This window comes from Nomascus leucogenys, chromosome 7b (genome assembly GCF_006542625.1).
Source record: "Nomascus leucogenys isolate Asia chromosome 7b, Asia_NLE_v1, whole genome shotgun sequence".
NCBI classification, from domain to species: domain Eukaryota; kingdom Metazoa; phylum Chordata; class Mammalia; order Primates; family Hylobatidae; genus Nomascus; species Nomascus leucogenys.
The window spans coordinates 28127403-28144880 of NC_044387.1; the positions used below are offsets into that span (position 1 = coordinate 28127403).

At 38.3% G+C, this 17478-nt stretch overlaps 1 protein-coding gene across 3 annotated transcripts in view; it reads left to right on the forward strand.

The window, feature by feature from the left end:
- Positions 1 to 17478, forward strand: part of MFSD8 (major facilitator superfamily domain containing 8) — a 47830-nt gene that overhangs the window by 11435 nt on the left and 18917 nt on the right. For all 3 annotated transcript variants that reach the window (XR_004030938.1, XM_030815719.1, XM_030815720.1), the window contains exons 3-7: positions 2809 to 2852; positions 8586 to 8826; positions 10428 to 10541; positions 12611 to 12755; positions 13772 to 13827. Coding sequence is in view for 2 of the 3 variants with exons in the window: in XM_030815719.1 (XP_030671579.1) it covers positions 2809 to 2852; positions 8586 to 8826; positions 10428 to 10541; positions 12611 to 12755; positions 13772 to 13827 (600 nt within the window). In the remaining variant the exon portion in view is untranslated. The remainder of the gene's footprint in view (positions 1 to 2808; positions 2853 to 8585; positions 8827 to 10427; positions 10542 to 12610; positions 12756 to 13771; positions 13828 to 17478) is intronic.

Consider the following 17478-nt stretch of genomic DNA (forward strand, 5'->3'; position numbering starts at 1 on the left):
TTCAGGTGATATGCCTGCCGCGGTCTCCCAAAGTGCTTGGATTACAGGCATGATCCACCACAGCCAACTTTAGATTTTAATTGTCATGTTAAACATTTTGTTTACAAATTTCTGAACTCCAAAATTGTAGCCTTGATTTAAAAGATTAATTGGTGCTTTTAGTCCTTTATTGATCAAAGTAACTATGTCAATTCAAAATACTTTAAAATGAAGCTAATATTTATTTTTATTTATTTATTTTTTTGAGACAGTGTCTTGCTCTGTCACCCAGGCTGGAGTGCATGCACACAACCTGTGCTCACTGCAAGCTCCGCCTCCCGGGTTCACGCCATTCTCCTGCCTCAACCTCCTGAGTAGCTGGGACTACAGTGCACGCAGCTACACCCGGATAATTTTTTGTATTTTTAGTAGAGACAGAGTTTCACTGTGTTAGCCAGGATGGGCTCGATCTCCTGACCTCATGATCCGCCTGCCTAGGCCTCCCAAAGTGCTGGGATTACAGGCATGAGCCATGGTGCCCGGCCTGAAATGAAACTAATAATTAAATTATGTTTTAAAATAGGGTTTATATAAGGAATGTATATGTACACCGTGGATGAATCTTGAAAATATAATGCTAAGGCCAGGCACGGTGGCTCACACATGTAATCCCAGCATTTTGGGAGGCCAAGGCAGGCGGATTGCAAGGTCAGGAGATTGAGACCATCCTGGCCAACATGGCAAAACCCCATCTCTACTAAAAATACAAAAAATTAGCTGGGTGTGGTGACACGTGCCTGTAATCCCAGCTACTTGGGAGGCTGAGGTGGGAGAATCGCTTGAACCCGGGAGACGGAGATTGCAGTGAGCTGAGATTGCGCCACTGCACTCCAGCCTGGTGACATAGCAAGACTCTGTCTCAAAAAAAAAAAAAAATACTAAGTGAAAGAAGACAAGACAAAAAACCATGTATTATATTATTCTATTTGTATGAAAATACAGATAAAAATCTATAGAGTACAAACAAAGTACATTAGTGGTTGTTTACAGCTGGCAGGAGAGGGGATGAAACGGTGATAGCTGAAGGGTATAGAGTTTCTTTTTGAGGTGACAAATGTGTTGTAAAATTGACAGTAATGGCTGGGTGCAGTGGCTAATGCCTGTAATCCCAACACTTTGGGAGGCGAGGCAGGTAGATCACCTGAGGTCAGGAGTTCGAGACCAACCTGGTTAACATGGTGAAACCTCATCTCTACTAAAGTACAAAAATTAGCCTGGTGTGGTGGCAGGAGCCTGTAATCCCAGCTACTCGGGAGGCTGAGGCAGGAGAATCGCTTCAATCCGGGAGTCGGAGGTTGCAGTGAGCCGAGATCGGGTCATTGCACTCGAGCCTGGACAACAAGAAACTCCGTCTCAAAAAATAAATAAATAAAATAAAATAAAATTGACTGTAATGATGGTTGCACATATCTGTGATTATATTAAAACCCATTGTGATTATATTAAAACCCATTGAATTGTATACTGTAAATGCAGAATTGTATGATATGGGAATTATATCTCAACAGCTATTTTTTAAAATTTTTTTTTTCTTTTTTTTTCTTTTTTTTGAGACAGAGTCTCACTCTCACCCAGGCTGGAGTGCAGTGGTGCAATCTTGGCTCACTACAACCTCTGCCTCCATGTTCAAGCAATTCTCCTGCCTCAGCCTCCCAAGTAGCTGGGATTACGGGCATGCGCTACCATGCCCAGCTAATTTTTGTATTTTTTTTTTGTAGAGACGGGGTTTCTCCATGCTGGCCAGGCTGTTCTCAAAACTCCTGGCCTCAAGTGATTCACCCACCTCGGCCTTCCAGAGTTCTGGGTTACAGGTGTGAGCCACTGTGCCCAGCCTCAATAAAGCCATTTTGAAGAACAGGCTTTATAGAATTTCTTAATGGATTTGCCTAACATTTATTTATTTATTTCTCATTTGTAATTTTTTTTGAGATGGAGTCAAGCTCTGTCACCCATGCTGGAGTGCAGTGGTGCGATGTTGGCTCACTGCAACCTACTCTGCCTCCTGGGTTCAAGCAATTCTTCTACCTCAGCCTCCTAAGTAGCTGGGATTACAGGCATGTGCCACCATGCCTGGCTAATTTTTATATTTTTAGTAGAGACAGGGTTTCACCATGTTGGCCAGGCTGGTCTCAAACTCCTGACCTTAGGTAATCTGCCTGCCTCAGTCTCCCAAAGTGCTGGGATTACAGGCGTGAGTCACTGCTGGCCGCATCTGCCTAACATTTAAAATTCACAAATAGTATTGGAGTTAATCATTGTAGTTTTCATGTAGTAAAGGCTAGCAGAAATAGTGAATTTTCTTTTAAGGTATGGCCATCTTGAAGTATTCTGGTTTTCTATAGCCCCCTTGTAGATGATCATTTTCCTTATTCCTGCTCCTCCCTTCAGTCAATTATCTCCTCCAAACAACACAGGATAGAAGCCTAGCACTTCCTGTCTAACAAAATAGCCTTTCCTCCATTCATTCCTGCTATAAAAACTTAACAAAGCTTTTGGTTATTTCCATTTACAGTAAAAGCACATGAGTATGGAGAAATAGATCCTCTGCTTTTTTGTATTTGTTATTATGATGAAGGACTGTAATTGTATGTTCTTTTAGTATTTATTTTCCTTCTGATAATTAAAATCTCATTGCCTGATAAAGTAGGCATTTGTATGCATAAATTTTAGGTTCAGAATATTTTAAAATCCATGCCACAGTTCAGAAAATTGTATCTGTAATAATGATTAAAATATTAAGTATAAATAACCTAGTTTGCTTCTTCACAGGGTTTTCTATAGTGATACTGTCCATATGGCCATATCTCCAAAAGGTTTGTACATTTCAATCTATTTTTCCCTTATAGCTACAGTAGTAGTAACTCTTACGTAGTTAAGCATTTTCTAAGGAGTCTCTTTGGTATTCTATGGTTTAATCTTTACAAGAATAATGAGATAATAGTTCCTTAAAAGAAGTTTATAAGTAAGGTGACCATATGCTTTATTGTGGAAGCCAGAACACTTCTGAAGTGAAGGGAGTGCTATATGAGGAAAAATAGGATCATACCCAGATAGTCCCAGGCAAAGGTAGATGTATGGTCACCTACTCAGAAGCCACATTCATGTTCCATCAGTACCTCTTCCCTAATAAAAGGGAAACTAGTAATAGTCTGAATTCTTAAAGTGTGTAAATGATATTTTTGTGGAATAATTTAACGCTTTTCCCATAAAATTAATTTGGGCTATCAGGTAACATTGTAAAGACTGGAACATATGTATTTTTTGATGCTGTTATTACTAGAAGGGGAAGAGGGGGTGACATGAATATGTAAGTTTGTTAGGTAGCTTAACATCAGTTGATCATCAAGTCCTGTCAGTTCTATCTTAAATCTCCAGGAAGGAACTTAACTAAAAATCAGTATATAAGTTGGTTACATAATTCATCTATAACAATGTTTTAGTAAAGGTTCTTAAAGAGTTCCTCTGTATTTCCTAACCTACTCCTTAACCTACTACTCTCTGATTAACTTTTCTGCTGTCCTGAAGCTGCTCTTGTAAGGTTTCTAATTACTTAATTGTTGATCACAAAATACTTTTCGGTCTTTACTTTAGGTGGTGCCTGGATAGGATTTGACATTGTTGTCCTCACCTTACTTCCTGAAACCACCTGTATTAGTCTGTTTTCTGTTGCTTATAACAGAATACCCTAAACTAGATAATTTATTTTAAAAAAGGAATTTATTTCTTACCATTACAGAGGCTGAGAAGTCCAAGTTTGAGAGACCACATCTGGTGAGGGCCTTCTCACTGGTGAGGACTCTCTGAAGAGTCCCAAGACAGTGTAGGGCATCACATGATGAAAGGGCTGAGCATGCTAGCTCAGGTCTCTCTTCCTTCTCTTATAAAGCCACCAGTTCCACTCCATGATAACCCATTAATACATGAATGGATTCATTCATGAGGGCACAGCCCTCATGATCCAATTGTTAGTCGGCAGATCTGTGTACCGGTCTGCAGCAACCTCAATTCTTGCCTCCTGAGAAGAAATAATTCAAGTAAAGGACATAAGGCAGAAGGAGAAACTGTGGCAAGTTGTAGAGCAGGAGTGAAAATGTATTAAAAAGCCTTAGAGCAAGAATTGAAAGGAAGGGAAAGAAGGGAAGTACACTTGGAAGAGGGCCAAGTGGGCAACTTGAAAGACAAGTGCGCGGTTTGACCTTTTGACTTGGGATTTTATACACTGGCATAATTTTGGGGTCTTGCATTACTTCTCTCCACTCACCTCACCCCTGAGATCGTATCAGAAAGCTGCTAATCACCAGGTGTTTTCTATTTATTGGGAGGCTGCCTTTTCCTAGCACTAGCTGTGACCAATAATTACTTTAGAGAGAGTTAACAACTGCCTGACCATCACCTAATGGTCTCTCGACACTCCCCATGTGAGGGGCAGGGGAGACGTCTCCTGCCCTGTTCATACCCAACTAGCTACCTAATGTAACACAATCACCTCTTAACGGTCCTACCTTTCAATATTTTAATAATATTAATTTAAATATTAATTTCCAAAACATGAAATTTGGGGGACACATTCAAACCATAGCACCACCTCTTAGCTTCTGTGACATTTCTGTATCCTGGCTTTCCTCTTAACTCTAATGACTTATTCTTAGATTCTTTTGTGTATTCTTCCTTATCAGTTTATCCCTTGTTGGTTTTTCTAAGAGGTTGGAGAGTGTGTGTGTGTGTGTGTGTGCACGTGCATGTGTGTGTTTTATCCTAGATTCTGAACTTTGTTCCATATTAGATGTATAGCCAACAATTTATTAGATAAATCCATGGTACTTGGATGAACCCAGGCTCCTCAGGTCTTTACACATTTGTCTCCCTTTTTACTGGAATGCTTTTCCTCTCTCCATCTTTCTTTTGCTTTCCCCTTTCTCCTTCCTCACTGTCTTTTATTCATTCTTCAAGGTTTTGCTCCAGTGTCACCTCCTCTGGAAAGCCTTCTCTCTCTCTCTCTCTCTCCCTCTTTTTTTTTTTTGCAATGGAGTCTTGCTCTGTTGCTCAGGCTGGCATGCAGTGGCGTGATCTTGGTGCGCTGCAATCTCTGCCTTGAGGGTTCAAGCGATTCTCCTGCCTCAGTCTCCCAAGTAGCTGGGACTACAGACACCAGCTACCACACCTGGCTAATTTTTGTATTTTTAGTAGAGACGGGGTTTCACCATGTTGGCCAGGCTGATCTCTACCTGACCTCAGGTGGTCCACCCACCTCAGCCTCCCAAAGTGCTGGGATTTCCACCTCCTGGGTTCAAGCGATTCTCATGCCTCAGCCTCCCAAGTAGCTGGGATTACAGGCACCTGCCACCATGCCTGGCTAATTTTTGTATTTTCAGTAGAGATGGGGTTTCGGCATGTTGGCCAGGCCGAACGCCTGACCTCAGGTGATCCTGCCTCAGCCTCCCAAATTGCTGGGATTACAGATGTGAGCCACCACACCTGGCCTGGAAAGCCTTCTCTGACTGTCCCTCACAACAGTTTGGGTCAGAAGGTTTTCCTGTATACTCCCGTTTCTACAGTGTCCTAACACTGTATTTACAGAGAGTTTACTTAACTCCCCTACTAGATTGTCTAGATTGTTAGGATTTTTTTTTTTTTTTTTGAATTTTTGTGCTTTTTTTTTGTAAATGGAGTCTCGCTCTGTCACCCAGGCTCGAGGTCAGTGACGCAATCTTGGCTCACTGCAGCCTCCACCTCCAAGGTTCAAGTGATTCTCCTGCCTTAGCCTCCCAAGTAGCTGGGATTATAGTCGTGCACCACCACGCCCAGCTAATTTTTGTATTTTTAGTAGAGACAGGGTTTCACTATGTTGGCCAGGCTGGTCTCCAACTCCTGACCTTGGGTGACCCACCACCTCAGCCTCTCAAAGTGCTGGCATTACAAGTGTGAGCCACCATGCCCGGCCCAGTTTTTACAAATTTCTACTTTTTGAAAATGCTCTCCTAAAATATATTTTTAAAGAAATATAAGAAGAAAAGAAATACAAATTTTACTTTTTACTGGTTTAGTGCCGTATTTTCATTGCTATTTTGAAAATAATATTACATGAAATTATTACCCATTACACTAAAAATTCTTTCCATACTGGTAGTCATTGGAATTGGCACAATTCTGGAGCAACGTCTTCTCTACTAAAAAGATATTTTCATGTATCAAAATTCTTAATTTCTTGGCGTTTAGTCTTTTTAGTCAAAATTCTCAAAAGAAGGATATCAGTAGTGATTAGGTCTACTCAGCATACTATGTTGAGTTTTGAAAAGTACTTTGTTTTCTCCAGATATTTTGAAAACTCTTTAAAGAGTCTTGCTATCAGGCCCAGTGCTGTGACTCATGTGCCTGTAATCCCAGCGCTTTGGGAGGCCAAGTTGGGAGGATTGCTTGAGGCCAGGAGTTCAAGACCAGCGTGGGTAATGACATAAGACCTCGTCTCTACAAAAAAATTTAAAAGGTTAGCTGGGTATGGTAGTGCTACTCCCTGTAGTCCCAGCTGCTTGGGAGCCTGAGGCAGGAGGATTTCTTGAGCAAAGGAGTTTGAGGTTACAGTGAGCCAAGATTATGCCACTGTATTCTGGCCTGGGTGACAGAGCCAGACCCTGTCTTAAAAAAATAAAAAAAGTTTTGCTTTCAGACCACTATACATTTAACATTAAAATCGAGTTTTCATTACTTTTTTGAAAATTAAAATTTTATATGACATAAAATTATTATTTTCTATTTTAATAGAGATGACAAATCAAACTAAAGGTAATACAGGGAGAAAATGAAAACCAGAGTACCTAAAATGAAAGATATTTTAACAGCTAGAACTCTAAATATTATGCATTGTTATACTTTTGCATATTATTTCTTATTTTTTTCCATAAAGAACAACACAACTAAATATTTTCAGTTTAAATATCTTCAGGGAATTGCCAGGTACGGTGGCTCACACCTACAATCCCAGCACTTTGGGAGGCCAAGGCAGGCGGCTCACCTGAGGTCAGGAGTTAGAGACCAGCCTGGCCAACATGGTGAAACCGCGTCGCTACTGAAAAAAAATACAAAAATTAGCTGGGCCCACGTGGTGGCGCATGCCTGTAATCTCAGCTACTTGGGAGGCTGAGGCAGGAGAATCGCTTGAACCTGGGAGGTAGAGGTTGCAGTGACCTGAGATCGCACCATTGCACCCCAGCCTGGGCAACGAGCAAAACTCCATCTCAAAAGTAAATAAATAAATAAATATCTTTAGGGAACAAAAGGTCACAGTTTTCCTTATTAAATTGTTCTACCACTTATCTATATTTGTTTAAATTTATTTCCTAAAATTTAATAAAGGCCATTAAATAGGAAGATTAGAGATAGAATCTTCCTATGTTGCCCAGACCGGAGTGCAGTGGCTTTTCACAAGTACAATCATAGTGTGTTACAGCCTCCAACTCCTGGGTCAAGGGATCCTTCTGCTCTAGACTGCTGAGTAGCTGAGATTACAGGCATGGGCCACTTCACCTGGCTTAGCGTACCATATATGAAAAAAAGTAATCTGGCTGGGTGCGGTGGCTCATGCCACTAATCCCAATATTTTGGGAGGCCAAGGTGGGAGAATTCCTCCCTCCCGTGGCAGGAGGATTGCTTTGCGAGTTGGAGGTGGGAAGTTCAAGACCAGCCTGGGCAACATAGGGAGACCCTGTCTCTACAAAAATAAAAAAATTAGCTGGACATGGTGGTGCATACCTGTAGTCCTAGCTACTCATGAGGCTGAGGCAGGAAGATCACTTGGGCCTCAAAGGTCGAGGCTTCACTGAGCCGTGATCGCACCACTGCGCTCCAGCCTGGGTGACAGAGTGAGACCCTGTCTCAAAAAAATAAATAAAAATAATAGTGTCTTTTCTAAGCTAACATTTTCTATTTTTCTGAAAGTATTTTATTTTCTGAGTTGTAGTCATTCGGTTCTCCCCTCAAGTTCATCATGATATGTAAACCCTTTTAAAGTGGTAGAATACTGAGTGGTCTATATAGAACGGAAGAATTTATAACAGGTTTATTGAGATAATTGTCTATCATCTTTTGTGTTTTTATTATCTTCTTTATGCATTTGACTCTTGTGCCTAGTTTTTTTAAAAAAAATGATTTACAGTGCTAATGGCTGCTTAATGTATAGGGTAACATAAGTCTAAAGAATTCTATTTACAAGAATTAAAGAATAGCTTCTATTATTTTTCATGATGTTATTGCTATATGCATATATAGTGTGTGTGATTATCTTCTTACCAAGGTTTATATGAACCAAAAATTTCCAGTCATTCTTAAAAATGAGCCTCCCAAGCATTTTTCCCTTGTATAGTCTATTGTTAGCACATTTAATTGTATTGTCAGAAGTTTGAATCCCTTACTGTAAGTAATAGTGTTATAAAACTTATACATTAGAATTGTTTTTATTTTTTAATAGGAAATTTTACATGGTATGACAAATGTATTTAGTTTTAAACTTTTCTTGGATAACAATTCTTAAAGCACTGTACCTTTTTCTGCAGATTGATCCAACAGCTGATACAAGTTTTTTGGGCTGGGTTATTGCTTCATATAGTCTTGGCCAGATGGTAGCTTCACCTATATTTGGTTTATGGTCTAATTATAGACCAAGAAAAGAGCCTCTTATTGTCTCCATCTTGATTTCCGTGGCAGCCAACTGCCTCTATGCATATCTTCACATCCCAGCTTCTCATAATAAATACTACATGCTGGTTGCTCGTGGATTGTTGGGAATTGGAGCAGGTAAGTTTGTATGTATATGTTTGGTTGCATCAAATTCACATTCATTCTGACATTTATGGTTCACTTTCACCTGGTATCATCTCCTTTTAAACTCATATTTCACAGTTCAACATACATGTCTCTCATTGGAAACAAATATTTTTCTTATCATTTTGCCTTTGCTCATGGTGTTCTCCTTACCTATAGTTTCTCTTCTGTTCCCATATTCTTCATTCTTCAAGATTCAGTTCAAACCAGGCGTGGTGGCACGTGCCTATAATACCAGCTACTCAGGAGACTGAGGTAGCAGAATCTCTTGAGCCCAGGAGTTCGAGGCCAGCCTGGGTAACATAGGGAGACCTCCATCTAAAAAAAAAAAAAACCCAAAACAAAAATAGATCCAATTCAAGCTCCACATTTTCCACAAAGCCCTCTTGGGCTACCCTGCTCCTTAAGAGATTTTTTTCTTCTCTGACATGTCTCTGGCACTTGCTTATAATATTGTACTGTTTCTATCCTTTCTCACTAATCAGATAATAATTTTTTTTTTTTTTGAAACGGAGTCTCACTCTGTCGCCCAGACTGGAATGCAGTGGCGCAATCTTGGCTCACTGCATCCTCTACCTGCCTGGGTTCAAGCAATTCTTCTGCCTCAGCCTCCCGAGTAGCTGGGATTACAGGTGCCTGCCACTGCGCCTGGCAAATATTTTTATTTTTAGTAGAGACGCGGTTTCACCATCTTGGCCAGGCTGGTCTTGAACTCCTGACCTCGTGATCACTCGCCTCGGCCTCCCAAAGTGCTGGGATTACAGGCATGAGCTACCACTCCCAACCTAAACTTTTTGCAATTAGAAAGAATTTATGATACTTTAAAAATATACTATGCCCCCTAACAGAGTCTCTTGAATGTAATGTACTCAATGAAAATTTTCAGTAAAATTGTTAGTGCATTTTTTTCTGTTTCTTCTATTACATGTCTATGCATACAGTTTGTAATACTGTAATACTTTTCTTTTAAAAACAGTTGTAGTAATCAATGGTATGCCATTCACTCAGTGCTGTTTTAGTATTAAGTAAGTTTGATATTCTCTCTTTTTTTTTGAGATGAAGTCTCACTTTGTTGCCCAGGCTAGAGTGCAGTGGCGTGATCTTGGCTCATTGCAACCTCAGCCTCCTGGGTTCAAGCAGTTCTTCTGCTTCAGCCTCCTGAGTAGTTGGGACTACAGGTGGATAATTTTTGAATTATTAGTAGAGACGGGATTTCACCGTGTTGGCCAGGCTGGTCTTGAACTCCTGACCTCAAAATGATCCACCCACCTCGATCTCTGAAAGTGCTGAGATTACAGATATGAGCCACTGTGCCCGGCTTGGTTTTCTTATGATACCATTTTTTCACTCATTGATATCTTTAACTGTTTTCATATTACCAAAACTAGTATGGTCCATTAATTGATGCATTTGTTTAATAAAAATACCTTACATGCTTTGTGTGATCATAAAGAGGAAGCAGTGACTATACTGTTGACCAAGATTTCTTCTTCTGTATAAAGTCAAATTTGATTGAATTTTATAAACTGAATGATACTTTCTTTTACTTTGGATTATTGTGTCTTGTTTTTAAGGAAATGTAGCAGTTGTTAGATCATATACTGCTGGTGCTACTTCCCTTCAGGAAAGAACAAGTTCCATGGCAAACATAAGCATGTGTCAAGCATTAGGTTTTATTCTAGGTCCAGGTAGGTGTTCTTCACATGTCATTACTTGAATTTGAATTGGGAAAACTTTTGAGGCTTAAATATTCATTGTAACCCAAGTATAAAAACTCATAGCTGAAGGGAAAGGGAGGAAAGCTAATTTTTTTTTTTAAGGGAAAGGGAGGAAAGCTAATTTTTTTTTTAATCCGGCAATGAGGCTAGAGTCATTTTATCTTGATGCCAATCCACTAAATCAAGTGCCATTAGTCCCCTTTTATAGTTGAGAGTGCCAGTGCATAGAGAATCTAAGTAAATTGTCCAAGGTCACCCTTTTGCTGAGTATTAAAAAAATTAATGAGGCCAGGCACGGTGGTCCACACCTGTAATCTCAGCACTTTGGGGGGCTGTGGCAGGCAGATCACCCGAGGTCAGGAGTTTGAGACCAGCCTGGCCAACGTGGTGAAACCCCATCTCTACTAAAAATAGCCAGGTGTGGTGGCGGGCACCTGTAATCCCAGCTACTTGGGAGGCTGAGGCAGGGGAGTCGCTTGAACTCGGAGGCAGAGGTTGCAGTGAGCTGAGATCACATCATTGCACTCCAGCCTGGGCGACAAGCGTGAGACTCTGTCTCAAAAAAAATTAATGAGATTTAATATTTCCTCAAGGCAAATTAATTTTCTGCTGAGTAAAGAATCAGTCATTTTCATGCCTAGAATAATATTGAAAAACCATATAATTGGTCCATATTTTGAATATTGAAGTTATGAATATTATCAGTTTGAATCCAACTCAGCTTACTTCATCATTAACACCCCATCTCCCACCCCCAGTTTCTATTATGTTCCTCTATTTAGCCAAAAAGAAAAGGCTTAACAGAAGGGAATCTAATTCACTGTTCACCAAAATCTACTATTTCAGTTTCGTACCCTGAAACAAATACAAGCACAAATGTAGAATGATTGAACTTGAATACTGTATTGTAAAGTACATGAGGACATGGTTTGGGTCTTTATTTACCAGTCTACCCTCAGTATCTAGCATAATACCTGGTATAGACTTATATTCTTAGTAAATATTTTTTACCACCTTAGAAGCATTTTAAAGATTATGTTATTTAAAAATTTTGCATTATAGATGAGTAAATGTAAGCCTGAAGAGCTTCGATGACTTTTCCAATAATAAACCCTCGACAAGCACTAACATTTATTGTGTGCTTACTGTATGCTAGTCACTGTTCTAAGTACGGTAGGTGCAGTATTTTAGTCCTCACCCTAGAGTTATATGTGAATTACTATAAAGCCACATATAGAATCTAAATCAGAAGAGCAAACCAGTACTCTTCCAATTGAGTTTTTGCCACAGATCCAAATTAGATTTTGCCACTTCATATTTCTTTAGAGTGCTTTATCCAGCAGTCCAAAAACACTTCTAACTAATGTTTAAAGTCACTAAAAAAACATCAAATACTAAGGTGGATTATGTATGCTTTTGGATGAAATAGTTTTTGTTTTTTTTTTCATTTTACCTGTATATGATACTATGGTCAAATGATAATAAATATATATATACACCTATATATATATATATATATATATGTACCATATACAGAATAATATTTAAGATATCTGGTCTAAAATATGATATTTTCATTCTTACAATGAAGCTGATTAAACCTTTATAATTCTTGGAAGAAATTGTATAATTTAACTTGCCTATGGAGATGTTTTGTAAAAAACTGAGAAGTTATGTGAGATACAATTCCTTGTGAACGCATGTAAATCAGTGTTTCACAACCTTTTTTGATTATTGTCTCCCTAAGGAGCCTTTTTCGATATTTTTTTCCTACTCTCTTTACCCCATAAAATTTTAGTGCCACAGATGTGTCATATATCTTTTATGTACCATATGTATATCCGTACATACCTGCTTTATACATAAAAAGAGGAAATTTTTTGACCCCCCATCAAGAACCAATTGCATCTGTTGAGAATGCATGATATATAAGGATGATTCCATAACATTGTTCCCAATTCTGTTGTAAATGTCTTTTTCATTTTTTATCCTATGCTTCTCATATAATAATTCATCTGTGAAAATTTTATCTTAATAAGTTTTTCAGACTTGTTTTGCATTCATTGGAGAAAAAGGTGTGACATGGGATGTGATTAAACTGCAGATAAACATGTATACAACACCAGTTTTACTTAGCGCCTTCCTGGGAATTTTAAATATTATTCTGATTCTTGCTATACTAAGGTAATTAGATAGAAATGATAAAACTATTTTTGTAGATTGTGAAATTTAATGAGCTTTGTAACTGTTGGAAGATAATTATCCTTATGAAGTGTATTTGGTTTTTTATGTCTATAGTTTGTTTATATTTTTTGGTCAGGTAGTACTAAAGCATGTAATACTGGCAACCAAAAGACAACCTGATAAATGAGAACAGAAAAGGAAGGTCTTTGAAGATTCAAGGTTTTTTTTTTTTTTTTTTTTTTTTTGAGACAAGATCTTACTCTGTTGCTCGGACTGGAGGGCAGTGGCACTATCTCGGCTCAGTGCAACCTCCATCTCCCGGATTCAAGGATTCTCATACCTCAGCTTCCCGAGTAGCTGGGGTTACAGGTGCGCGCCACCACATCCAGCTAATTTTTGTTTCACCATGTTGGCCAGGCTGATCTCGAACTCCTGACCTCAAAGTGATCTGCCCACCTCGGCCTCCCAAAGTGCTGGGATTACAGGCATGAGCCGTGTGAGGCTGTGCCCAGCCTCAAGGTTTGGTCTTGATTCACTAACTACATGTTTCTAAGTAGGGGAAAGGCATGGAAGTAACATTTTAAATAGATTAATGGATTTGTATCAGTCTTAAATATAAAAGTTACTAGTAATGTATATCTCTTATCTTTTATATATTTGAAAAAATTTTTTAAAATTATGTTTTGTTTATTGTTTTTGAGTGCTTTATTCAACAGTCTAAAAACATTTATTACTAATGTTTATAATCACTGTAAAACTTCAAATACTAAAGTAGATCATGTATGCTTTAGGATGAGTTGGATTTTTTCATTTTACCTGTCTATGATAATTTGATAAGAATTGCAACTTCTGTCTTAAGTTTATTGGTTATATCTCATTGGTAACAGTTTTATTACTGAAAAACCAATAAAAGAAACTATATTAGAATGTGAAAAAAATACAATGCCAATAATAAATGTAAACAACTTCTCTATTAAGCATTTTATAGGTACAATATTTGTGTTTTTCTTTTTAAGAGAACACCATGTGGATGACTCAGGAAGACAGTGTAAAAGTATTAATTTTGAAGAAGGTACTTTTAACCCATTTGGCTGAATTAATATAACATTATCAAAGTGTTTCTAATGATTCTGTTTGTTTGGTATGTACTTCGATTTTGCTTCTGAGGACAACACAGTGGGTGATTGGGGAAGATCTTCAAAGCTGAAAGTGACCTAAATTGAATTTTTTTTTTTTTTTTTTTTTGAGACAGAGTCTCGCTCTGTCGCCCAGGCTGGAGTGCAGTGGCGCGATCCCTGCTCACTGCAAGCTCCGCCTCCCGGGTTCATGCCATCCTCCTGCCTCAGCCTCCTGAGTAGCTGGGACTACAGGTGCACGCCGCTATGCCTGGCTAATTTTTTGTATTTTTAGTAGAGACGGGGTTTCATCGTGTTAGCCAGGATGGTCTCGATCTCCTGACGTTGTGATCCACCCGCCTCGACCTCCCAAAGTGCTGGGATTACAGGCGTGAGCAAATTGATTTTTTTTAAAGAGGCATACCCGTATCAGTTATTTGGTGGTCATGATTGACAAGGTTACAAACATTGTAAAAAATCGCTTTGTCTCATTTTCAGAAAGCCAGTATCCTAAAGCCTTTGAGCTATTTGCAATGATTTCCATATCTTTACTACCAAATAAATATGTCTTTCTATTTAAATCAGTTCTTTATTATCTTAAGTATGAGAACGGGTATGGTTTTGCCTTTTTGTTGTTTTGGTATATTTTACAAATATACATTTTCATGTTTTAGATCTTCTCTGATTCATATAAGTCAGAGAACCTGGTAAGTAGCGATATTTTACCAAAAAAAACTGTTATTTAGGTACTAATTATATCCTCCTTGGGGAAAGAATGCAAGGACTGATCCTGGCTCTCAATAGTTCATAAAGTTGTGGAAAACACATAGTATTATTTTACCAGGTACTTTCATAGCTCTTTAATTTAATTTTCACAAAAGAAATAGTGGAAGATAAATGTAGTAGAGCAGAGTGGTGAGGAGCTACAGTAAGTTTTTGAACTAGGAGAAGTTTGACATTGATTCCATGCAGAGGCTAATCCAGATTGGTTATATCTCACTGGTAATATCTCATTGGTAACAATTTCATTACTGAAAAGCCAGTAAAAGAAACTGTATCAGAATGTGAAAAAAATATAATGCCAGTAACAAATTTAAACAATTTCTCTATTAAGCTTTTCATAGGTACAATATTTGTGTTTTTCTTTTTAAGAGAACATTGTGTGGATGACTCAGGAAGACAGTATAAAAGTATTAATTTTGACTAGGCCTGAAGTAGGGCAGTGACTGAGAATGGAGAAGGGATAAGTAGGAGTTGTTGAAGGAGGAATCAAGAGAGAGATTTGGATAGAGAATATTAAGGATTAGAGAGAGCCAACATTTCTGCCAGGTTTTGATTCTAGATCACCTGGAAGAATGAGAGAGAACAAGAATTTAGGAAGGGAGGTTGGATGAAAAGAGAAGATGATTTCAGTTTGGATCAAGCTGAATACGCTGTTACTCTAGAACGACTAAAAAATCCCACAGGCATTTGTAATTTTGACAGTAGAAATAAAAGCTAGAGGTAAAAATTTATGAGTCACCCAGTGAAAAACACTATGGCAGCAAAGAGGGAGTGAGAGAAAGGATGGAATGATGATTCAAGTCTGGCAAAAGATTGTTGAATCTGAGGAATGAATATGTGAGAATATGTTTGAAAACTTTCAAAATAAAAAATAAAGAATGAGAGGTGAAGTGCCAGCGGTGCATATAAACTCCTTTTTTCAAAGGTAAAAAATAAGATGCTAACTTCAAGGAGCTATCAGGTAAAGCGAAGGAGGAAGTTAAGAGGGTGAGATAGAGGTATGACAAAGGGAAGATATGTAAAAATCAGTATTTCAGAACTTGGAAGGGGATAATGATATACATCAGTGCTTCATTTATTTTAATGTGCTTAGAAATCACCTGAGAACCTTGTTAAGATGCAAATTCTGATTCATTAGGCTTAGGGTGATACTTAATAGGGTTGCCTGTAAAACCCAGGATGTTGCTTCTCAGAATAGGGGAGTTAATAAAGAAATATAAAAATATATAATATATATATAATAAAAAATAAAACACACAATGCCCAATTAAATTTGAATAATGTTTTAATATAAATATGTCCCACCCAGTTAAATTTGGATTTCAATAAACAACAAATAACTTTTTTTTTTTTTTTCCTTTAATAGAGACAGGATCTTGCCATGTTGTCCAGGCTGGCCTTAAACTCCTGGACTCATGTGATCTGCCTGCCTGGGCCTCCCAAAGTGCTAGGATTACAGGTGTGAGCCACTGCACCTGGAAACAAATAACTTTTAGTATTAATACAATCCAGCCAGGCGCAGTGGCTCATGCCTGTAATCCCAGCACTTTGGGAGGCCAAAGCAGGTGGATCACCTGAGGTCAGGAGTTCAAGATCAGCCTGGCCAACATGCTGAAACCCTGTCTCTACTAAAAATATAAATATTAGCTGGGTGTGGTGTCAGGCGCCTGTAATCCTAGCTACTCAGGAGGCTGAGGCAGGAGAATCGCTTGAACCTGGGAGGCAGAAGTTGCAGTGAGCCGGTATCACACCATGTACTCCAGCCTGGGCGACAGAGTGAGGCTCTGTCTCAAAAAAAAAAAAAAAAAAAGTATAAATACAATCCAAATACTTCATGGAACGTTCTTATACTTCACTGTCAAATATGGCACAGAACATATTTATATTAACACTTATTGTTTATCTGAAATTTAAATTTAACTGGATCTCCTGTATATTGACTAAATCTGGCAACCCTAGTGAGATGCTGAGCATCTGCATTTATAACAAACTACCATGTGATGTGATGCTTCTGGTGTACAAATCACACTTTGTGCAGCAAAGATTGAGAGCTATGCTGCCCAGTATAGTAGCCATTAGCCACATGTGGCTATTTAAATAAAGTAAATTTAAGAAATTGTTTTCTGTCATACTAGCCACATTTCAAGTGCTCAATAATGGGTATATGTGGCTAGTGGCCACTGTATTAGCACAGATAAAGAACATTTCCATCATGTCACAGTTCTATTGGGCAGCACTGTTCTAAAGTGCAAATGGGAATGAGTTTAGAGGAGATGTAGTGTTTTCTTTTATGAGATTTCTAGTTACTTCAAAATAATTTTTATAAAATAAAATTTTTAAATTTCAATAAATGTTTGCATAAAATATGTCTGGTAAAAACTTCCATAATTGTTTTCATTTAAAGATATTCAAATTTAAAGAGGTTATTATGAGACAGGATTATAATTTCTAATTGCATAGAATTTGAATCCATATACTAATATAGTCTTTTAAAAAATTTATAATTAGGATATCTAGTCAATCCCCATAGTCTAGGATTCGACATTTCTGAGATATACCCCACTGAAGCCAGCACTGAGTAGAGGCTATAGGAAACTAACCACATAGTGTGAAGCAAACTCCAGTCTGACTTGGGGCAATATTGATATTGACTTGAAGGAGTAAAGACTGACTTCTAGGTGGTGATTAAGAATCAGAGAGGTCTATCCAAAATAGTACAAGAGCCACAACCATCAGGGCCTACCCCTGGCAAAGGTTCTGGACAAAGGTGGCCAGTTCTCTTTGTGTGATTACAAAGGAAGGTCATAAGGCTATGTTGATCGTCC